The sequence below is a fragment of the Pongo pygmaeus genome, chromosome X, assembly GCF_028885625.2.
Source record: "Pongo pygmaeus isolate AG05252 chromosome X, NHGRI_mPonPyg2-v2.0_pri, whole genome shotgun sequence".
Lineage (NCBI taxonomy): Eukaryota > Metazoa > Chordata > Mammalia > Primates > Hominidae > Pongo > Pongo pygmaeus.
The window spans coordinates 140,916,831-140,941,614 of record NC_072396.2 but is presented as its reverse complement, the minus strand read 5'-3'; the positions used below and the strand labels follow the sequence as shown (position 1 = coordinate 140,941,614).

Genomic DNA, 24,784 nt, shown 5'->3' with positions numbered 1-24,784 from the left:
CGCCACACTGACTTCCACAAGGGTTGAACTAGTTTACAGTCCCACCAACAGTGTAAAAGTGATCCTATTTCTCCACATCCTCTCCAGCACCTGTTGTTTCCTGACTTTTTAATGATCACCATTCTGACTGGTGTGAGATGGTATCTCATTGTGGTTTTGATTTGCATTTCTCTGATGGCCAGTGATGGTGAGCATTTTTTCATATGTCTTTTGGCTGCATAAATGTCTTCTTTTGAGAAGTGTCTGTTCATGTCCTTCGCCCACTTTTTGATGGGGTTGTTTGTTTTTTTCTTGTAAATTTGTTGGAGTTCATTGTAGATTCTGGATATTAGCCCTTTGTCAGATGAGTAGGTTGTGAAAATTTTCTCCCATTTTGTAGGTTGCCTGTTCACTCTGATGGTAGTTTCTTTTGCTGTGCAGAAGCTCTTTAGTTTAATTAGATCCCATTTGTCAATTTTGGCTTTTGTTGCCATTGCTTTTGGTGTTTTAGACATGAAGTCCTTGCCCATGCCTATGTCCTGAATGGTAATGCCTAGGGTTTCTTCTAGGGTTTTTATGGTTTTAGGTCTAACATTTAAGTCTTTAATCCATCTTGAATTGATTTTTGTATAAGGTGTAAGGAAGGGATCCAGTTTCAGCTTTCTCCATATGGCTAGCCAGTTTTCCCAGCACCATTTATTAAATAGGGAATCCTTTCCCCATTTCTTGTTTTTCTCAGGTTTGTCAAAGATCAGATAGTTGTAGATATGTGGCGTTATTTCTGAGGGCTCTGTTCTGTTCCATTGATCTATATCTCTGTTTTGGTACCAGTACCATGCTGTTTTGGTTACTGTAGCCTTGTAGTATAGTTTGAAGTCAGGTAGTGTGATGCCTCCAGCTTTGTTCTTTTGGCTTAGGATTGACTTGGCGATGCGGGTTCTTTTTTGGTTCCATATGAACTTTAAAGTAGTTTTTTCCAATTCTGTGAAGAAAGTCATTGGTAGCTTGATGGGGATGGCATTGAATCTGTAAATTACTTTGGGAAGGATGGCCATTTTCACGATATTGATTCTTCCTACCCATGAGTATGGAATGTTCTTCCATTTGTTTGTATCCTCTTTTATTTCCTTGAGCAGTGGTTTGTAGTTCTCCTTGAAAAGGTCCTTCACATTCCTTGTAAGTTGGATTCCTAGGTATTTTATTCTCTTTGAAGCAATTGTGAATGGGAGTTCACTCATGATTTGGCTCTCTGTTTTTCTGTTATTGGTGTATAAGAATGCCTGTGATTTTTGTACATTGATTTTGTATCCTGAGACTTTGCTGAAGTTGCTTATCAGCTTAAGGAGATTTTGGGCTGAGACAATGGGGTTTTCTAGATATACAATCATGTCATCTGCAAACAGGGACAATTTGACTTCCTCTTTTCCTAATTGAATACCCTTGATTTCCTTCTCCTGCCTAATTGCCCTGGCCAGAACTTCCAACACTATGTTGAATAGAAGTGGTGAGAGAGGGCATCCCTGTCTTGTGCCAGTTTTCAAAGGGAATGCTTCCAGTTTTTGCCCATTCAGTATGATATTGGCTGTGGGTTTGTCATAGATAGCTCTTATTATTTTGAGATACGTCCCATCAATACCTAATTTATTGAGAGTTTTTAGCATGAAGGGTTGTTGAATTTTGTCAAAGGCCTTTTCTGCCTCTGTTGAGATAATCATGTGGTTTTTGTCTTTGGTTCTGTTTATATGCTGGATTACATTTATTGATTTGCATATATGGAACCAGCCTTGCATCCCAGGGATGAAGCCCACTTGATCATGGTGGATAAGATTTTTGATGTGCTGCTGGATTCGGTTTGCCAGTATTTTATTGAGGATTTTTGCATCAATGTTCATCAAGGATATTGGTCTAAAATTCTCTTTTTTGGTTGTGTCTCTGCCCGGCTTTGGTATCAGGATAATGCTGGCCTCATAAAATGAGTTAGGGAGGATTCCCTCTTTTTCTATTGATTGGAATAGTTTCAGAAGGAATGGTACCAGTTCCTCCTTGTACCTCTGGTAGAATTCAGCTGTGAACCCATCTGGTCCTGGACTTTTATTGGTTGGTAAGCTATTGATTATTGCCACAATTTCAGCTCCTGTTATTGGTCTATTCAGAGATTCAACTTCTTCCTGGTTTAGTCTTGGGAGGGTGTATGTGTTGAGGAATTTATCCATTTCTTCTAGATTTTCTAGTTTATTTGCGTAGAGGTGTTTGTAGTATTCTCTGATGGTAGTTTGTATTTCTGTGGGATCGGTGGTGATATCCCCTTTATCATTTTTTATTGCATCTATTTGATTCTTCTCTCTTTTTTTCTTTATTAATCTTGCTAGTGGTCTATCAATTTTGTTGATCCTTTCAAAACACCAGCTCCTGGATTCATTAATTTTTTGAAGGGTTTTTTGTGTCTCTATTTCCTTCAGTTCTGCTCTGATTTTAGTTATTTCTTGCCTTCTGCTAGCTTTTGAATGTGTTTGCTCTTGCTTTTCTAGTTCTTTTAATTGTGATGTTAGGTTGTCAATTTTGGATCTTTCCTGCTTTCTCTTGTGGGCATTTAGTGCTATAAATTTCCCTCTACACACTGCTTTGAATGCATCCCAGAGATTCTGGTATGTTGTGTCTTGGTTCTCGTTGGTTTCAAAGAACATCTTTATTTCTGCCTTCATTTCGTTATGTACCCAGTAGTCATTCAGGAGCAGGTTGTTCAGTTTCCATGTAGTTGAGCGGTTTTGAGTGAGATTCTTAATCCTGAGTTCTAGCTTGATTGCACTGTGATCTGAGAGATAGTTTGTTATAATTTCTGTTCTTTTACATTTGCTGAGGAGAGCTTTACTTCCAAGTATGTGGTCAATTTTGGAATAGGTGTGGTGTGGTGCTGAAAAAAATGTATATTCTGTTGATTTGGGGTGGAGAGTTCTGTAGATGTCTATTAGGTCCACTTGGTGCAGAGCTGAGTTCAATTCCTGGGTATCCTTGTTGACTTTCTGTCTCATTGATCTAATGTTGACAGTGGGGTGTTAAAGTCTCCCATTATTAATGTGTGGGAGTCTAAGTCTCTTTGTAGGTCACTCAGGACTAGCTTTATGAATCTGGGTGCTCCTGTATTGGGTGCATATATATTTAGGATAGTTAGCTCTTCTTGTTGAATTAATCCCTTTACCATTATGTAATGGCCTTCTTTGTCTCTTTTGATCTTTGTTGGTTTAAAGTCTGTTTTATCAGAGACTAGAATTGCAACCCCTGCCTTTTTTTGTTTTCCATTTGCTTGGTAGATCTTCCTGCATCCTTTTATTTTGAGCCTATGTGTGTCTCTGCACGTGAGATGGGTTTCCTGAATACAGCACACTGATGGGTCTTGAGTCTTTATCCAATTTGCCAGTCTGTGTCTTTTAATTGGAGCATTTAGTCCATTTACATTTAAAGTTAATATTGTTATGTGTGAATTTGATCCTGTCATTATGATGTTAGCTGGTTATTTTGCTCGTTAGTTGATGCAGTCTCTTCCTAGTCTCGATGGTCTTTACATTTTGGCATGATTTTGCAGTGGCTGGTACCAGTTGTGCCTTTCCATGTTTAGTGCTTCCTTCAGGAGCTCTTTTAGGGCAGGCCTGGTGGTGACAAAATCTCTCAGCATTTGCTTGTCTATAAAGCATTTTATTTCTCCTTCACTTATGAAGCTTAGTTTGGCTGGATATGAAATTCTGGGTTGAAAATTCTTTTCTTTAAGAATGTTGAATATTGGCCCCCACTCTCTTCTGGCTTGTAGGGTTTCTGCCGAAAGATCCGCTGTTAGTCTGATGGGCTTCCCTTTGATGGTAACCTGACCTTTCTCTCTGGCTGCCCTTAACATTTTTTCCTTCATTTCAACTTTGGTGAATCTGACAATTATGTGTCTTGGAGTTGCTCTTCTCGAGGAGTATCTTTGTGGCGTTCTCTGTATTTCTTGAATCTGAATGTTGGCCTGCCTTGCTAGATTGGGGAAGTTCTCCTGGATAATATCCTGCAGAGTGTTTTCCAACTTGGTTCCATTCTCCCCGTCACTTTCAGGTACACCAATCAGACGTAGATTTGGTCTTTTCACATAGTCCCACATTTCTTGGAGGCTTTGCTCGTTTCTTTTTATTCTTTTTTCTCTAAACTTCCCTTCTTGCTTCATTTCATTCATTTCATCTTCCAGGGCTGATACCCTTTCTTCCATTTGATAGCATCGGCGCCTGAGGCTTCTGCATTCTTCACGTAGTTCTCGAGCCTTGGTTTTCAGCTCTATCAGCTCCTTTAAGCACTTCTCTGTATTGGTTATTCTAGTTATACATTCTTCTAAATTTTTTTCAAAGTTTTCAACTTCTTTGCCTTTGGTTTGAATATCCTCCTGTAGCTCGGAGTAATTTGATCGTCTGAAGCCTTCTTCTCTCAGCTCGTCAAAGTCATTTTCCGTCCAGCTTTGTTCCGTTGCTGGTGAGGAACTGCGTTCCTTTGGAGGAGGAGAGGTTCTCTGCTTTTTAGAGTTTCCAGTCTTTCTGCTCTGTTTTTTCCCCATCTTTGTGGTTTTATCTACTTTTGGTCTTTGATGATGGTGATGTACAGATGGGTTTTTGGTGTGGATGTCCTTTCTGTTAGTTTTCCTTCTAACAGACAGGACCCTCAGCTGCAGGTCTGTTGGAGTACCTGGCTGGCCGTGTGAGGTGTCAGTCTGCCCCTGCTGGGGGGTGCCTCCCAGTTAGGCTGCTCGGGGGTCAGGGGTCAGGGACCCACTTGAGGAGGCAGTCAGCCCGTTCTCAGATCTCCAGCTGCGTGCTGGGAGAAACACTGCTCTCCTCAAAGCTGTCAGACAGGGACATTTAAGTCTGCAGAGGTTACTGCTGTCTTTTTGTTTGTCTGTGCCCTGCCCCCAGAGGTGGAGCCTACAGAGGCAGGCAGGCCTCCTTGAGCTGTGGTGCGCTCCACCCAGTTCAAGCTTCCAGGCTGCTTTGTTTACCTAAGCGAGCCTGGGCAATGGCGGGCGCCCCTCCCCCAGCCTCGCTGCCGACTTGCTGTTTGATCTCAGACTGCTGTGCTAGCAATCAGTGAGACTCCGTGGGCGTAGGACCCTCTGAGCCAGGTGCGGGCTATAATCTCCTGGTGCACAGTTTCCTAAGCCGGTCGGAAAAGCACAGTATTCGGGTGGGAGTGGCCCGATTTTCCAGGTGCCGTCTGTCACCCCTGGAAAGGGAACTCCCTGACCCCTTGTGCTTCCCGAATGAGGCAATGCCTCGCCCCTGCTTCAGCTGGTGCACGGTGCACTCACCCACTGACCTGCGCCCACTGTCTGGCACTCCCTAGTGAGATGAACACAGTACCTCAGATGGAAATGCAGAAATCACCTGTCTTCTGCGTCGCTCATGCTGGGAACTGTAGACCGGAGCTCTACCTGCTCATATTTCTAGACTCAGGTCTAAAGGAGGCAGAGAGAAGAGAAAAATTCTCTTCTATCCCTCACTATCTGCACTGTCACCAGCCCCAGTTTCTTAGGTTTTTAACTATAGATGGATAGTTTTCAACTTCAAAATGTGAGCCAGCTCATTCATCTATCTATCTGTAATTAGAAACCTAACCGTCTATCTATAGTTAGTTACTATCTATCTATAATTAGAAACCTAAGCAACCTGATTTCTCAGGTCCACTAAAGACCCAGATCATGCAGGGTAGGAAAGAGCGATCCATGATAAAGTATATCTTTATGTCTCTCCTTCTGAAAGGGCCAGTGCATGAAGATTTGATATAGCCCGTTACACTAGGTCTTTATTCTTCCCCTGTAACTGTCTCTAAAGTTCTCCATTCCTCTGGGAATTTGTGAGCTGAGGATGTAAAAAAGAAAAAAATCTTTCTTGCATGAACTAGGCCTTCATCAAAATTCACTCCAACTCAGATGCATTTCCATTTCTAGTCCCATTGCTGCCCACAACCAACTGAGCATGATGAATGAGTTGGCTAACATTTTGAAGGTGAAAACTGTCTATCTACTCATCTAACCATCTATCTAGCATGTCCCTGGATTTGAGTGTCTTCACTTTATTAAGGTAGCATATCCTTCAATCTTGCCTCCCCTCACGTCTAAGTGAAGGAGATGTAAACAACAATCCTTACCCTTGTTTCTATGATGGATTCTAGGTTAACATAAGTAAGTCTTAGCAAACTTGGGAATCTGCCAGTCCCAACTTTTTGTTTAATTTACATAATCATTTGCATAGGACTGCATATATTAAGGAAATATCTGTACTTTTCTTACGCATTTAGATGAGATGAAATTTTTTCAGTATTTGAAGTTACTACTTATTATTGATTTCTTCTGCCTCTCCCTTTTTAGGAATCTCACTTTGTGAATATAATGCCATTAGCCTGGTAAGGTGGAGAATGGAAGTAACACTCCTCCTAGCTTTCCTTCTCAGACAACAGAGCACTCCTTAATCAGAGCTGAAAGGTCTTGGAAGTTGGGATCAAAATATATTTTCAAATATTTAAGGGAACTCATAAAAAGCTTTATGGTGAAGCACCTCCAAAAAGTGTAATTAAAAAATGCCCTTTCAAGTGTAGAAACATAAAGGTATACTTTATAATGAATCACACTTTCCCAGCCTGCATGATCCGGATCTTTATTGGACCTAAGTAATTAGGTTGCAGAATGGAGGTTGGGGGAATATTTCCTAGTATTGGGGCTGAAAAGGTGCTTGTCTGGAGACATGGCAAGGTGACAACGTAGACAAACAGTGAAGCTCATTTTCATATATTGGCTTTCTTTAGAGTGAGGCCAACTTGTGTACCCAGTATCTCTAAAGATCACCTTTTCTAACAGCACTCTTATCTATCATTCTGGGATGCTTATCTTTAACACTTCAGCTCTCTCAGCACATCCTGATTCACCTTAGCCTTAAAATGTAACTAGTGAATACCTGTGTGTCCGGAATTGGTTCCTTCTGGTGGGTTCTTGGTCTCGCTGACTTCAAGAATGAAGCCGCGGACCCTCACGGTGAGTGTTACAGTTCTTAAAGATGGTGTGTCCGCAGTTTGTTCATTCAGATGTTCAGATGTGTCTGGAGTTTCATCCTTCTGGTGGGTTCATGGTCTCGCTGACTTCAGGAGTGGAGCCACAGACCTTCCCACTGAGTGTTACAGCTCCTAAAGGTGGCGCCGCAGGAGTTGTTTGTTCCTCCTGGTGGGTTAGTGGTCTCACTGGCTTCAGGAGTGAAGCTGCAGATGTTCGCAGTGAGTGTTACAGCTCTTAAAGGTAGTGCGGACCCAAAGAGTGAGCAGCAGTAAGATTTATTGCTAAGAGGAAATAACAAAGCTACCACAGCGTGGAAGGGAACCCCAGTGGGTTGCCACTGCTGGCTCGGGTGGACAGCTTTTATTCCCTTATTTGGCGCCACCCACATCCTACTGATTGGTCTATTTTACAGAGCACTGATTGGTCCATTTTACAGAGTACTGATTGGTCCGTTTTTACAGAGTGCTGATTGGTGCATTTACAAACCTTCAGCTAGGCACAGAGCGCTGATTGGTGTGTTTTTACAGAGTACTGATTGGTGTGTTTATAAACCTTTAGCTAGACACAGAACACTGATTGGTGCATTTTTACAGAGCGCTGATTGGTGTGTTTACAAACCTTTAGCTAGACAGAAAAGTTCTCCAAGTCCCCACTCGACCCAGGAAGTCCAGCTGGCTTCACCTCTCACCTGAATGAGGCCTCAGGGTAGGGGAGGGATCTATTCTTCTTAGCACTATCCCACCCTCACTGAAGAAGGGTGCTACTGAATTAGTTATCATTCAACCAAAGTATATCCACTCCTATACTGTGTGAGGTGAACATGTGGGGTTTTTTCCTACCTACTCATTCATTCCTAACACCCTACTTTCTTTTTGTAGAATGACTTCTTCCCCATTGTGGAGATTCTTGGTGGGATGGTAAATTCATACTTCTACCACTATCAAAACCAAAGTGCTCCTGAAGATTTTTTCTGCCCCATCCCTCCTCTCACTGCTCAGTATAGCACAAAATTTAAGCTCAGCTGATTAGATACAGGCTCACAAGACTTTGAGTCTTAAGCTAGTAGCATGAACATAGAAATTACTGTTTATTCTTCCCAGTAATGGCACCCGCATGAGTCTACTTCCCTGTTAGGAGACAATCACTATGGTTCCTGCTTTGTAGACTCCTGGCCTTTTTCAAGACCTGTTCTTTTTTCTTCTTTCTTTTTTAAAAACTTTTAAGTTCAGTGGTACAAGTGCAGGCTTGTTACATAGGCAACCTTGTGTCATGGGGGTTTGTTGTACAGATTATTTCATCACCCAGGTATTAAGCCTAGTACCCTTTAGTTGTTTTTCCTGATCCTCTCCCTCCCCCAACCCTCCACCCTCTGCAAGGCCCCAGTGTGTTTTGTTCTTCTCTATGTGTCCATGTGTTCTCATCATTTAGCTCGCACTTATAAGTGAGAACATGCAGTATTTGGTTTTCTGTTCCTGCATTAGTTTGCTAAGGATAATGTCCTCCAGCTTCACCCATGTCCCTGCAGAGGACATGATCTCCTTCTTTTTTGTGGCTGCATAGTATTCCACGGTGTATATGTACCACATTTTCTTTATCCAGTCTATCATTGATGGGCATTTAGGTTGATTCTTCTCTTTGCTATTGTGAAGAGTGCTGCAATGAACATATGCATGCATGGTCTTTATAATAGAATGATTTATATTTATTTGGGTATATAACCAGTAATTGGCTTGCTGGGTCAAATGGTAGCTCTGTCTTCAGGTCTTTGAGGAATCTTCACACTGTCTTCCACAATGTCTAGCCCTCTTCTTTAACTTTCCCATAAATGTTCTGAATTCCCAAAACACTTTCAACAAGTCCCCTTGGTTAGTCAGAACTGACAATAATGTCAGCTCAAAGACATTTGGTTTATGTGGTTGGCAACCAAAGAACCTAGAGTAAAACGTTGTGCTAGGTACTGAGAGTACAATGGTAAACAGTACAAACAAGGTTCTTGCCCTAATGGAGTTTATGTAATAATGAAAAGCATAGGTCTACTCAGCACTAAGATAACAAACCCTAGATTAGGAAAAGTCAGCCATTGCTTTCCTATGCTCATGTATTTTAGACCATTTATCCACTCAGGCATGTGACAAATGTTTATGGAGTGTCTATGAGTTACCAGACATTATAAGTATAAATTTAATCCATTCCACTGGTTTTGCCTAATCAAGACAGGTATAATTAGGTCCTTCCTTCATTGCTCCAAGCTTCTTGTGTACCCTAAATGCTTGAAGGTCAGGACCAGAAACATATCATAGGCTTGAACTATTAGAGATACAAGCCTTACCTCCTCTTAGCTTTCTGCCCCCTCCCCAACCTTCCCATATTCCTGGGTACAGGGGAAGTGGGCCATCACAGATGGTCACTGTCGTCTTTGGGACTTTGGACAAAATGATAAGGATTAGGATTCAGGGCAGGAGCTTCCTCAGACATGCCTCAGAGAGAGTTTAGTACCATTCAGTGTTTGCCACTTGCCCACAGGGTACCCAGGGTGCAACAAAGAATGAAAAGTCCATGCCCTGAGGCTCCAGGGGGCTTTGTAAATTTGCTGATCAATGCTTAATAAAGACAATTTGCCTGTGGTATTGAGAAATAGAGTCCTGTCTTATTCAAATGTCCACCCCCTACCACCATTGGCTCCACCTGGAATACCCTACTCTCAGCCTGACTAAATCCTCTGTGACTTCCTACCTATAAAGCACTTTCTTCTATCATATTCTTGCTCTAATCATTAACTATTCCAGTGTGTGCATCTGGTCTCCCCAAATATACAGTAAGCTGCTGGAGGTAGTGGCCTAAGTATGATGTGTCTGTATCTTTCCCTCCATGTCAGGACTCTGTGAATACTTGGGAGTTGATTGTTGATTGAAAGCAGTCCAAAGTTTCTAGGGTCTTTTTTCCATAATTACTTGGGTCCGCCTTGACACAAGTATCAGTCATTTTGTGTGCCCAGGAAAAGCAAGCCAAAGGATGCCAGTAAGATATTCAATCAGTGTTTTCCCTGCAATTTCAAACTGCCTTTGAAATTGCAGAAAGCTGTGCTTCCTAATTAGCAAGGGGTGTCATGATAGGAATCATGAACTTTTCTATCAAATAACGTTTCTGTTCTCGACAGTCTGTCAGGTCATTAGAGATAGGCCGTACATTTATCACTCCAGCAGCAGCAGAACAATCAAGGTTTTATTACTTGTTGAAAATAAATACAATGGTGGGCATTTTAACAGCCAAAATGATCCCCCAAACCAAACCACTTGCAAAATGCATTTATTTGTAAAAGTGCTAATTGCAACCAAGTCTTGTCCTTAAATCTATTTTTGAGTCAAAGTGACTTAATATTTCGGTTCAAAGACATGTAACATTCAAGACACTTTGATCATTATTCATGTTAGTCCCTTCACACACACAGACAGACACACACACACACTCACACTCACTCACTCACCTTCCCCTACCAAAAAAGTACACATGGAGCCACATGGGGAACAATGGATTTGACTCTGATGGCAGATATTCAGGGGCCTAAGGGCCAACCTAATTTTTATATTGTGCGAGGTGTTAGGGGGAACAATGGAGACCTAGGAGTTTTATACCAGTGACTGGCACCAGTGCTGTAGTCTGTTTGGTAGTCAGCATTAAATTTTGCTTAGAAGATCAATGTGATACCTTTAATGGGGTAGACATGGTAGGTTGGGGCCATGAGGGGATGAGTGGCAAGTTGATGGGGGTTTGAAAGAGAAAGGAGTGAAGATATACTGTGTTACACTGTGCTAGAACATTTTCAGACCTTATCTTATTTCAGTTTCACTTCAATTTTAGGATGCATGTATGATCATTATTACATCACGAGGTCGCACATCTAGAAAGTGACAGAGCTGGGATTTGAACCCAACTCTGCTGTCTCCACAGCCCACTGCATCATACATATTCACAAGGGTCCTGGGGAACTTGATTTTTGGTATTGAAATGTAGGTGTTTATCTTTCTCACTGGAAGGGTCTGGTTATCTTTATTTATTTATGTATTCATTTATTTATTGCTCCAAGCAGTAATATATTCTCAATACAAGATTCAAAAGATACAAAGAGGTATAGGGTGAAAAGTAAATATCTCTTCTTCCTTTGCCCCCAGACACCCAGTTACCCTTCCTGAAGGCAACCACTGATACCAGTTGCTTGTGTATCCTTCCGGAATGTTCCTCCTTTACTTATTTCTATCCAAGGACAAATGTGAGCAGCACACCTGACTGAGAAGCCACAGAAGGCAAAGCTGGCGAAATTCGTCTTCATTGATCACTCTGTTGCCTTTGGGTGGCCCTTTTTGCACTCCATCCCTCTACTGTTCTGCTCACCCCAATCTGGCCTTTCCTTCCTAGAGAGAACCACCAGCTTTCAACAGTTTCTGTTCTGTTTTATTCCTCAAGACCCTGCTTGCTATTCCTTGAAGGGCTGTATTGGCTGAAAAATTCATCCTTACTAAGGAATTTATGGGTGTCTGTGGATTGATGACCCACCCTTTTCACAAAACATGTTTACATTTTAATAAGAGCTTCAATCAAAAGTGTGAGTTGAATAATGGGGATCTCAGGTGCTTTGTCATGACAGGCCAACAGGGCAGAGTATTTTTCCAAAATGTATGACCTTCTGGCTCTTCCTAACTACTTCCTCTGTGGGTTTCAGGCCAACTGGGCATCCTGAAACTTTGACCACCTGAAATTGTTTGGCTCCCACAGCAGGGAAGTAAGGATCCTGGTCTTGATTTTTATTTTTTTAAGGATGTGTACACTTAAAGCTTTTAAAACAAAATTTCCAATGCTGTAGAAATTTCTCCTCTAATGTATCATAACGATAGCCTAAAATCTTATCCAAAAAAGAAATAACTATAACGACAAATAGGAGAATTATTCTGACTTTAATATTTATCAAATGTTATTCTTCCCCTTACAAAATAATAATTAAAATAGAAGGTTGGAGCAAATTGTTTCACAAATTCAACATTTTCCCCAATCAGGGGTTGGGAGGAGGCAAGTATCTCTACTGGGATTTATTGAAAAATTCTGTTTGTGAATGGAATTCATTTTGGGATTTTTGTTTTGCTTTTTATTTTTATTTTTTTTAATTTCCATAGGTTTTGGTGGAACAGGTAGTATTTGGTTACATGAGTACATTACTTAGTGGTGATTTGTGAGATTTTGGTGCACCCATCACCCGAGCAAGTATACACTTGGAATTCATTTTTATTTCCACAGGTATTATATTCTTTTTACATAATTAGGCACAGCTTCACAACTCAAGGAGAGGAACAGTAAGGATCTTTGTCAAAGTCATCTGCAGTAAAGAAAAAAAAGAAAATTTTCAGCTGCGGCATCAGGGACTTTGCACATAGTAGAAGCATAAGAAAATTTTATCAAATGAAGGAAAAAATAAAGCAATTAGAAGAGAATGGAAGGATACGGTGCTTTCTTTGGACTGTTTTATATAAAATCTGGGGTGAATTAATTCATCCTGACAGCACTGTTTGGACAACCAGTGCATATGTTCTTCCTACATTGTGAATAAGAGGCAGCATTATTGACATTAACCTTAACCTAGGAGAGGATATTTATGCACAAACCTTGGAGGCCTTCAAGAGAAGATGACATAAAATGTGAACATACACATTTATATCCCTTACGGATTTGATATTCTTGCACTGAAAGTCTGGCTATTTCTCAAGCTTGAGAATGCTTGGTGGTACAGAGGGCATGATTTTTCACTCTCTGCTAATAGAATCAAGCTTCTGGCTGCCACTAGTACAATGGAAGGACCCAGATTACAGTTTTAGAACCTGTGGCAGGTCTACCTGCCCCACTGGCTCAGTTCCTCTCAACTGATGAGCACTTTAATGTTGGTTTTCCAGGTCGATTGCTTGGTAAGAGAACATCAATATCCTGGATATGGTATTTGCTACTGATCCTCTGAAGCAAAATATGTACACATTGGGCTGTATATTTGCTAATTAAATAGTTCCCAGGGACATCAAGAAATCCAATGCTAAATAACCCTCTTGAAAAATGTTATTTCCCAACCAGCCCCAACTATTATCTACTAAGGAGCTTCCACAACCTATGCCTTGTCTATGTCATGGCACCCCAGTGACTTTATATGAGCACCAAGACATATCCACAGGTTAGTTGGCCAGAGTTTGATAAATGCCTGTGGCCAGAGAAAGGTTTTTCTCATGTGCATCACTAGCTTTCCCACACAAAGATGGGAGCCTGAGATACTATACACTAGTCAACCAGCCTAAACTGGAAAATAGCGTTGCCCCATACATGGTCCTGAAACTGGCAGGCACTTAAGAGATTATCCATTCTAGTCCCCTCATATTAAAGGTAGAAAGAATGTAGCTCCAAGCAGAGAAGTGATGTGCTCAAGGTCACAGAGTGACTGACAGAGCTGGAACCTGAACCAAAGCCTTCCAACTCCAAGTCTGATGCTTTTTTAACCCACCATGCTGCTTCCAGATTGCCTTCAGCCCTTGGACATAGAACTGGTTTTTGGAGCCAACATAAAGAAAAATACTAGCGAATGAGGCAGTTCTACCTGCAGCACTGAGAAGGCAGGAGAATGACTACAGCCAGGCCACCAAAGTGTGTGTGAACTGGAGTATACCCTGGTCTTAAAGAAAGGCAACCAAAGACCACTGCACTATCATCTAACTAGAAGCACACAATGCAGAATCATCACAGTGTCAACCTGAAGTTCTTAAGTTCTTGCTCACTTTGCCTTTCTCTTTACTTTAAGCCTGTAGGCCAATCCTTTTCCTACACTTTCTCTTTTTACATAATTAGGTACAACACCCCATTCCCAACTGAACATCTGTCTCAGCTTAGGAATATGGCTTCCTATGGAAGAAGCTCAGCATCTAAGAGTGATGTGTATCTCTGTTTTCTTGATAGGACTAGCCCTGAGAGCCAGAAGACCTGAATTCTGGCCCCAGTTCTGCTGGATGGCTGAGGGCTGAATGACTGGCCCCAGTTCTACTGGATGGTAAGGATGGGCTCAGTAACTGTCAATAAGGCATTTTCCTTTTCTCTGATTGAGGTTCCTCCACTGTAAGATGAAGGGATTGGACTAGACAATGTCTAAGGTTCCTTCTGGTTTTAACGGTCTGTGACAATTGTTTTTAATTACTCATGAATTTTCTAATCTCTCATCTCTTCTTTCCTCTATTAGTCTAATAACACATTCATGCTTACTAAATTTACTAGGCACAGAAACACCTATACACACTTCTGTACATGTTTCTATGCTTCTATACACACTTTCTCAGCCAAGAATGAGTCAAGGTATACACATGCACATGTGCATTTAGTTTTGAAGAGGAAGTATCATCCAAGACCCAGTATGTGGTCTCACGTTAAATCAATATCTCTGGAATATAAATGTAGACAACACAGCCTTTTTTTCTTACCATTTGGAAAGCTTATTTCTGAAGGTGTGCCTTGTGCAGAGCCTAAAGATTTGAAAGTGGAGCTAGTTGCAGTTGACTTGAGAGATGGTGTCAACAGTTTGTGCTCAAAGATTTTCTTTAGTCCCTCCTGTTTATATCCAACGTTTATCTGACACCGGCTGCTCCCATCTGAAATGATACCAAGAAAAGTTAAAAATATAAAACTCATGAAATTCTATACTTAAAGTAGTGAATTGTATGGCATATAAATTACACTTCAATAATCTGGTTTAAAAATACAAAGCTTAGGCCAGGCGCGGTGGCTCATGCCTGTAATCCCAGCACTTTGGGAGGCCCAGGCGGGCGGATCACCTGAGGTCAGGAGCTCGAGACCAGCCTGACCAACATAGAGAAACCTGGTCTCTACTAAAAAATACAAAATTAGCCGGGCATGGTGGTGCATGCCTGTAATCCCAGCTACTCGGGAGGCTGAGGCAGGAGAATCGCTTGAACCCGGGAGGCGGAAGTTGCGGTGAGCCGAGATCGCGCCATTACGCTCCAGCCTGGGCAACAAGAGCGAAACTCTGTCTCAAAAACAAACAAACAAAAAAAACAAAGCTTGATGCACAGTGTTCATTCTGAGTACCAGAAGGAGTCAGCTTTTCTATGAAGTTGTAAGAAGTAGGTTTGTACTGTAATGTGTGGTATAGGAAGAGACAATTCACATACCAAGGATGCCTGCTTTTCCCAGAACACAAGGACCAGCAAGTTGCTGATATGGCCAGCATAAAGTGTGGAATGGAGGGAATCTCAGTGCTACTTGTAGAATCTTAGAGTTCAAGTGCTGCCTTCACTAAAGAAAATGGATTAGGCTTTGTATTGAGACTGAGAGAAGCTGCCTGAATTGAATGGAAGATCCTTTTGATACATAGAACAGCAGTTTGCCTGCACTGGAAACATTCTCAAGGGAAGCACCAGTGCTAAGAGGCAACATCTGAGTTCACTACATCCCCCAGTTTCGTGGGCCATCAGTACACTTGTGCAGCCCACTGGCCAGGCATCTTAGGAATGTTTATAAGTTCTCTCCATCTCCACCACCACTCCTTGCTTCCTACATCCACTCAACCCACTGTTGGCTACCAGCCAGAAGCCCCTGAGACCCAGTGCCTGGAACACAGTAGGCACGCATTCAGTGTTCTTTTAATTGAATTGAGACTGATGTGGACAGTGAGGGTAAGCAATCCAGGGAATCTGGGCCAAAACAAAAGCATCCCTAGTTTAAAATATGGCCCAAGTCACATTCTTCACTTGACTTCATTCATCTCAGCTCAAAAGCACAAATCATTTTTATGACATGGAAACAGCCTGTGTTTTGATGCTGATATGTTGTAAGTACTCAAGTTAGGAGATAAATTAATCTGATCAGTTTTGTAAAACACGTAAAATTCAAAACTTCATCCAAACTGACATCTTACCAGAAGAATTATCCAATCGCAACCACCCACAACAGAGGTGTATCTGCCACTGCTCCCGCACACTCTCCTTCATCACACAGTGAAACACAAAAATGAAGAATCCTAAGCCAGGAGAAGAAGGTCAGTCTTTTTCGGTTTCTTTCACCAGCTGTCACCAATGCTCTGACTCAGGCCTGCTCCTGTCATGAGAGATACTACTTTCAAGGAACCCCAGGGCCATTACTGGCTTTCTGATCTTGTCTTTGTAGACTCCCTCCCAAAGGCAAAAATGTCTATATCAAGACTTCATGTCAACCACTGTTTTGCCCCTGGGCTGCTGTTCATCCTAGAGTGTGAGAGGTAAGGTAGCCCCTCTCTGAGATTGCTCTCAATGATCCCCACATCCTGGCATTGATATCCTTGTGTAGTTTACTTCCACCTTGTACCAATAGAATATAGCAGAAGGGATGGCATGTCACTTCCAAGGTTAGGTTATAAAAGAGCGAGCCCTCTCTCATCACTCTGAAGGAAGCCAAGTATTTTGTCCTGAGGACATCCTGGCATCCCTGTGGAGAGGCCCACATGGTGAGGAACTGAGGCTTCCAGTCCACGATCATGTGGATGAGCCTTCCTGCAAGCACATTCCCCAGCCCCAGTCAAGTTTTCAGATCACTGCAGGCCCAGATGACAGCTTGACTACAACTTCACGACAGTCCCTGAGTCAGAAACACCCAGCTAAGCTGTTCCTGAATTCCTGATCCTCAGACACTGTGTGAGATAATAAATTTTTGTTGTTTTAGGCTGGTAACAATTGTTAATGTGTTATATAGCAATAAATAACTATTACACATGCTTTTTGGCATAATGACACCATGTGGAAACCATGGATTTGACCCTCAACTTCTAATGCCAGCCCTGATTTTGTCCTGCAAGGGGGAGGGAGGAGCTGAAAGTCTTTGCCAGCAGTGCTGGCCATTTCTCGTTCCCACCCTCTAAAATATGTCCTTGGAAGATAAAAATATGACTTAAGATTATCTTGGCCAGGCGTGGTGTCTCATGCCTGTAATCCCAGCATTTTGGGAAGCAGAGGCAGGTGGATCACTTGAAGCCAGTAGTTCAAGACCAACTTGGTCAACATAGAGAAACCCTGTCTCTATTAAAAATACAAAAATTAGCTGGGTGTGGTGGCACATGTCTGTAATCCCATCTACTTGAGAGGCTGAGAATCACTTGAACCCGGGAGGCAGAGGTTGCAGTGAGTCAGAATCAAGCCACTACACTCCAGCCTGGGTGATAGAGCAAGACTCTGTCTTAAAAAAAAAATTATCTTGATTGCAAATTCCCTGGAGGACCAATTAGATTTCCTGCAGTTGGGGGTAGGACTGGCAGAAATAACTCCTGTCAATAGCCTGACTTATATTTATGGTCCATTACAAAAAGTCTTTATCCACAAAATCTTTCCAGATGCCTCAAACTGAAACTCATTTTTCCCGCTTCTGAACTCTCATAACATTTTGTTTCTTGTATTATTTGCTATATGTAGCCATATAATTATTCATCTATTTCCCATTTCTCCACCTAGCTGTTGAGTCTTTGAGGGCCGAGATATGTTTCCTTTTCATATTTATGTCATTTTGCCCTTTTTCTTTAATACACTAAGTGCTGCAGCTCAATAAATGTATGTTGCTTTGAACTCCAAGACACTTGATACACAAACTCGCCATCCATCTACAACAGTGATAACTGCTTGAGCCTCAATATATTTATTTTGATCCAAGTGCAGTTTGGAAACCTTTATTCTCTATACAGGTTCAACTTGCCTCTACATTGGGCGGTTGTCCTGAAGGTAAATGATTAGTATCAAAGAGGTCTTAACCCATTGTAAACTGAGCACCAGTCTATTGTAAATGTCCCAAAGCAAATTTCAGCTAGAGCACTACTGGAAGTAAAGAATCTTGATTGAGGCGAGTGACAGTCTCCTGCCATATTCTGTCCTTGTTTGACCATACCTCCCACCAGCACCGTGTTCAGTTTGGGAGGATTTGTTTTAAGAGGAAGATGACAAACAGAAGTATTCAAGTATACAGTGAAGAAGGATAGTGAAGAAAAGCTGAAAGAGTTGGGATATTGCAACTAGATTAAAAAAAAAACTTGGAGTGGAAAACATAGGGTGAGAAGAGATGCTTACTTAGCCACAGATCTGAAAGGGCTGTCATGAAAAGGACAAATTAGGCTTGTATCTGTACAGTTGCCCGGTTAGAACCAGGAGCAATGGAAGAAAGTTTCAGAGCAACTATGTACTACAAATCACAGCTAGTGTTTATTTAGCAATTAGTATATGACAGGCATTGTACTATTAGTCTCATTTTTACAGTTGAGGGAACTCAGAGTCCAAGAAGTCTAGTAAACTTGACCCAGGTCACAGAGCTAACATTGAGCTGGCAGCACCAGTTCTGAATGCAGGCAGTCTGACTATAGAACACAAGGGCTTAACTACTGTACTATACTAGCCTCAGGTAAGGAAAACTGGTACCACATCAGAGCTTACAAGAAGTTAAATGCTTTGCTTACAGAATGGTGAGCTCTTAGTCCCTGGAAAGTTTCAGGCAGAGGCAAGTGACTTCCTGTCACTCGATGGGAAGTTTGATTGGGAAGATCTTGGCTCCCTAGCCCCAGCCCTGAGACTCGGATTCCAGGTGGGAGGCAGCAATCTGGAGGCTAAATGGAATGGCATGTCTCGCTAACTCTCCCAAGGGCTTTATCTCCATGTGTAACCAAACAACTGTGGGGATGAATTCAGCAGTGTTCGCTGTTTTTCTGAGCAGCAGCCACCTGGAAGGCGGTGCAGCACCCTGAGGAGAGCAAACCACAGTCTTAGAGCAGGCAAAACTCCTCCAACTTCAGCATGTACAAGGGGTGACAGTGACATCAAGCACCTATTACTACTCTGATTTCTTGCATGGAGTTTAGTTTTCAGACTTAAAAGGTTATTCTGTGAATTCCAATGAGCTGCCTGCCAACTCTCCCCCTCTGCCTGACAGCTTTCCTTTTCCTTCCCATAACAGATTGATCTGCTTACTCACTAGGAAAACACAGGCATGAGGGAAGATGTCAGGTTTTTGTCACCTGCATTTTTATTTGTGCATTCCTCCTTCACAAATAGCTCATCATGAGCATGATTTTTTCCCACTTGACCACAGGTCACCCCCATCCCCTTCAGCCAGTATTGCAAGCTTGTCATTTGTCTTTGAAATGACTACTTTGTTCACTTGTTCCACCGTTTGTTTTGGAGGTTATTCGGGTTGTATGTGTGTGTGTGTGTCTTGAATTTGAAACTCTGAGCTCTGAAAACTCCCTTGCTACAAGATGGCACATGCTATCTTGCAGTCATTTTAGGCAAGACTGGCAAGAGTTTGTGCTTGATGGACATAAGGCATATCGGACAGACAGAGACAGCTTGGCTCTTTTGGTGCTGGATCTATGGGACTTTGATTTTAGTTTTCAAGAAATACCCAATTAGAACACTTATATACTGTTGGTGGGAATGTAAATTAGTTTTGCCACTGTGGAAAGCAGTTTGAAGATTTCTCAAAGAAATTAAAACAGAGCTACTATTTGACTCAGCAATCCCATTATTGGGTATATATCCAGAAGAAAACAGATCACTCTGCCAAAAAGACACATGCACCCTTATGTTCATTGCAACAATATTCACAATAGCAAAGACATGGAATCAAACTAGGTGCCCATTAAATGTGGATTGGATAAAGAAAGTGTCTACATAGCCACCATGGAATACTACACAGCTATAAAAAAAGAATGAGATCATGTCATTTGCAGCAGCATGGATGCAGCTAGGGGCTATTACGCTAAGTGAATTAATGAAGGAACAGAAAACCAAGTACTGCATGTTCTCACTTAAAAGTGAAAGCTAAACATGGGGTACACATGGACATAAAGATGGCAACAGTAGACAACTGGGGACTATTAGGGGGAGAAGAGGGAAAAAAGTAAGGGTTAAAAAGCTAACTATTGGGTACTATGCTTACTACCTGGATGATGGGATCATTCATACCCCAAGCCTCAACATGACATGATATACCCAGCTAACAAACCTGCACATCTACCCCCTGAATCTGAAATAAAAGTTGAAAAGAAAAGAAATATCCTATTAAATTCTGCTTCTACCCATGCAGGCTCCTTCCTTAGATGCTACTTTCCACCATAAGAGTGGTTTTGAAAACACCCCTGCCCCTCCTTTTTAAGCTCGAAATTGCCTAGCTTTCTTGATCTTTTGCCAGCTTTCCTTTAACCTCTCTTTCCACAGAGTGAGTACATTTCTCCTCAGAATCACTGAGCCAAAGAGAAGCCTGGAGTTACCACTGTGGATGAAGTCTTCACAGGCACCTGGGTTCTAAACCGTTTCCGTGGACATTCTACACCATGACTGGTTAGTTCTTGAGGTTAGAGCATCAGGTTAGAATACTGTAGTGTGGGCCAGACAGTTCTATCCAGAGAAAAAGTGTAGAACCATCACCAGGGCCTCAGTCCTACACTAGAATACAACCTTCAATTCTACACTAGAATTCAACCAAGTGCCAGTAGCCTCAAAGGGAACCAAGCAAGGGTGGTATTGAGAGCTTCTAAAAATTCCATTCCTACTACCAGAGGCAATAAAAATGGCATGTGAAGGAAGAACAACACATTTCGTGACTTCTTACATTCCAATTAGAACATGGCTGTATATGGTTGGCAGGATCTGGTGGGACAAAAAGTTTCCATTGATCCACCTCATTGCTCTAAAATAAGATGGTTTCTTGAGTCCTAAAACATAAATGCAAAAACCATGCCTTCTGCTACATTGCTTCCCACCCACCCCCAACTCCGCAGCACTTTGCAAGTGCCTGTCATATAATAACTGCATGTCAATTTATTTTTCTCAGGGTTCCTCAAGGATTAACAATGACCACAATAAAAGGTTCAGAGATTTTTAAGACACTACATTAAAACAAGTTTTTAAAGGCATTTTTTTTTCGTAATAGAGCTTTTACCATGCTGATGTATACAGTGCTATTCCAAGAAAGGGGGAATGTAATTTGCCACATTTCCCAAAGTTATTTGACCATAGAACTTTTTCCTTGTGGGAGCATCCCATGGTACCATCAGTGGGCTTCAGTATGGAAAATAAGGGTTTATTGAATGAAAAAAAATAGTGGAGAGCACGAAGGGAGACTCTAACTCAATGAAATGCCAACTTGACTCTCAGCCTGTCCCAGTAGCCCAAATGGACTGGACGACACTTGAGGATAAAAGTATGGGGTAGAATTAGAGACTCACACAAAATCATTTTGCATGCCTCTTTCCCCCAATATTTTTAATAGGCAAAATCAAGTTAAAATGAACATCAGCAATTATTCAGAGCTATATGAACCAGATCTCTAGCTTTTTTTTTTCTTTTTTTTTTTGACAGAGTCTCTCTCTCTGTTGCCCAGGCTGGAGTGCAGTGGCACGATCATAGCTCACTGCAACCTCTGCCTCCCAGAGTTTGAGCAATTTTCCTGCCTCAGCCTCCCAAGTAGCTGGGACTACAGGCACACATCACCATGCCCAGCTAATTTTTATATTTTTTAGTGGAGACGGGGTTTCACCATGTTGGCCAGGCTGGTCTCAAACTCCTGACCTCAAGCAATCCGCCTGCCTCAGCCTCCAAAAGTGCTGGGATTCCAGGCATGAGCCATCACACCTGGCCCCTAGCTTTTACTTCTCATGCCATCTTTTGTCTACCATTTCATCACCTCATTGATTATTCGTTCATTTCATCAGAATAAAGGAAAATAATTAAAAGAGCTCTAGGGCCTTTAGCTTAGGATCATCTAATTCAACCAATTGTTGTAACTTTTTAAAGGTTGTTTTATAGCAAACTCAAGGCTACAACCTTGGCCTTTCCCATGGCCTTTTGATTTTAACCTTCATTCCTGTATGATTCTATGATAGTCTAGCCTGGCTCTTTCCCAAAAGATTAGGATATCAGATGCAGATAGAGCCTACGGGGTCAAAACTTTAATGTTTCTGCTTTCCAGTTAATTGCTATGTTTAGCTGGATTGTGTACTTCAAAATGTCAACATGAGCATGAATCTGTACATTTTCTAGCACAATGTGTTGATACAATGAACACTGTAAGAAGTATTGCCAATCAGTGTTTGATGTAGACATTTCCAACTACCCAAAGTTGGGTTACCTATCTGGGCTTCTCCCTATACCACTGAGCAAGAGAGAGTGGGCTGTGTGTGCATTTAATGAAGACTAACATCTAGTTAATGTTTCCAACAGGTGAGATTATTTTCCAAAGCAACAAAAGCTTTGCTGGATGTGTAGTTGGCCACGGAAAAGGCGAAAAAGCAGCAGTTACCTTGCAAAGTGTTAAAAATGGCAAACGAATACAAGAAAAAGTTCCTCACGGGTCCCCAAGCAAAAAAGGCAAACCCCCAGGTGAGGCCAAGTAAGAATGTCAGGCTCGTTGTGCCTTTGAGGTCATGCAGGATCATCTTCCGCCGAGTCTTCTGGCTTTGGGATTTCACCGAATTCAGTTGAACAAGAACAGTGCAGAACATGGAGAGATTCATGAGAAATATGAGGCAAAAATAAGCCACCACTGAGATGTAAAAGATAGAATCATCTTTAATCCAACAACTGTAAGAAACAAAAAAGACTATCATGAGATAGGGAAACATAAAGTCCTATTTCTCAGAGACTGAAGATCATCTAGTCAATTTTATTTCACCCTAAGGGCATCTGCCCTAGAGAAATGAACTGGACAGAGTTCACTCATACCAACTGGAGGCAGAGCTGGGACAAGAACCTCAATCTCCTGAGCCCCAGTTCAGGGTTCTTTCCAAGACTAAGTCAGAAATCCTAGAGGATGTTTCTGCCCTACATATGCAGAAACCTGTCAGTCCAATTCCCTAGGAAACAGTTCTCTTCGTTAACAGCAGAAAAATGAATGATACATTTTCCCCAAAAGTGGCTCTCTGTCGCCATGCTCCCCACACCGCCCCCGCACGCCCTGCCCCCCCGCCACCACCTTACACCTAAGCTCTTATTTGCAGGATTAATTCTACTTTACATGATAAATATCACAGTGAAAGGATGTGAGCAATGAATGGATTTTCTGAAAGCTACATCAAACAATGCTGAAATTATGAAAGTTAATGAAAATGCTACAAAAAGAGAAGAACTCTAGGTGTACTGCTTTAAAATATGATGTATTTGGATGACAAAGGCAACACTGGTTACTGGATTGATTAACGACTCTACAGTTTTTATTAAAGAAAAAATATGCAGTGATTCATATGAACAGATATTCCATTTAATAACATTTGCAATTACTGGAGGCATTTTCCCTGATTTTTGAACACAGAGAAGCTTGACTAATTTAACTGTGTGTCAACTTAGCTGAGCTCTCTTTTCTAAAACCAGGAAAATCTCTTTTGGTCATGTTGTTTATTTTGGCATGGATACTTTCACATATGTGTGAGTTTGTGTGTGTGTGTTGCAAACGTGTTAAAAAACATTTAATTTTCCTAATAGATTCTGACACCTAGAGGTCCCTGAATATCATCATCATCCTTAAAGGATGCCATAGAAAACTGTTAAAATGAGATAGTGTTATATGTTTGGGTAGAGAATCACCTCCAAGATACATTGTTAAGTGGAAAGACCAAGGTGCCAAATGGTGTATATCTACCACTTGGGTAACAAAGTGTGCAAGAGAATATCCATACAAATTTGATTGTTGGTAATAAATTGGCAATAAGAGTTACCTCAGGAGGGAAACTGGGTATCTAGGGGTTGGAAGCAGGGCTTACTTTTCATCCTCTACCCTGTTGTACGTTTGGATTTTGTTCCATGTGCATGAATTACTTCTTCAAAATATAATTTGAAAAAAAACTGTTAGAGCAGTCGGCCTCTTACTAACCAAGTCACATCTGAAAAGTCTCTTTTGGGAAAAAGTGGAGTTGATTTTGTTCTGGTTTTGCTTTTGCTCTTGCTTTTGATGGTTCAAGAAGGGTCACCATTAGGTAGACACTGGGGACTTTTTAAGTCACAAAACAGGCAAAGGGGGAGGATGGAGGGGGAGATGAGAAGGAAGGGAAGAGAAAATGGAAGAGAAAGAAAACATAACAAGGAATTTTAATTAGAAAGCATCTGCTGCAAAGGGCAAAATAATTTTGACCCCATGGAAACTGTCATCTCAATATGAAAGATGGGGGAGTCTTGGAGCAGGACCTTCTACATTTAATTCCAGTCCAGTGGGAGAGGAAATCTATAGTGGAATAGAACTTGAGAGGCAATGATAAAAAGAATGGAACAATCAGAAGTGTAAAATGAGATTGTGCAGCCTAAAGGACCACAGGGCAACTATCTACACGCCTACACGCCTGTAAAAGAAGGTTCTGGAGAGGTGGGGTGAAGTGAATTGCTACTCTCATGTGATTGTGGTTGAGAGAACTAAAGAGAAGAGCTTATATATCAAATGGGAGAAAAGGAAAAAAATGAAAAGAAACAAGAGAACAACCAAGCCGAGGCTGTTTACAAAGGAAAGCTGTTCAGCATTCTTCAGGGAAGACCTTTGTTGTTGAAAGGTAAAAAATGTTTTCCAAACCATCTCAGAATTTCCTTGTAGTGGCCACTAACTCTTTGCAATGACCTGATGTGTGAGCTTTGTAATCATAATACCTGCCAGTTACACAGCATTTGCCATAGAACAGCCAATATGCTGAGCACATTACATACATGATATCATTTTAATTTGCACAGGACA

General features: G+C 41.6%; 1 protein-coding gene across 1 annotated transcript in view; it reads right to left on the bottom strand.

Moving 5' to 3' along the window:
• Positions 1-11,965: 11,965 nt before the first annotated feature.
• ADGRG4 (adhesion G protein-coupled receptor G4) overlaps positions 11,966-24,784 on the bottom strand; it is a 121,368-nt gene continuing 108,549 nt past the window's right edge. The window contains exons 23-26 of the mRNA XM_054472067.1: positions 22,373-22,653; positions 15,984-16,085; positions 14,530-14,697; positions 11,966-12,401 (exon numbers count right to left, since the gene is read on the bottom strand). Coding sequence (XP_054328042.1) covers positions 12,364-12,401; positions 14,530-14,697; positions 15,984-16,085; positions 22,373-22,653 — 589 coding nt within the window. The 3' untranslated portion in view covers positions 11,966-12,363. The remainder of the gene's footprint in view (positions 12,402-14,529; positions 14,698-15,983; positions 16,086-22,372; positions 22,654-24,784) is intronic.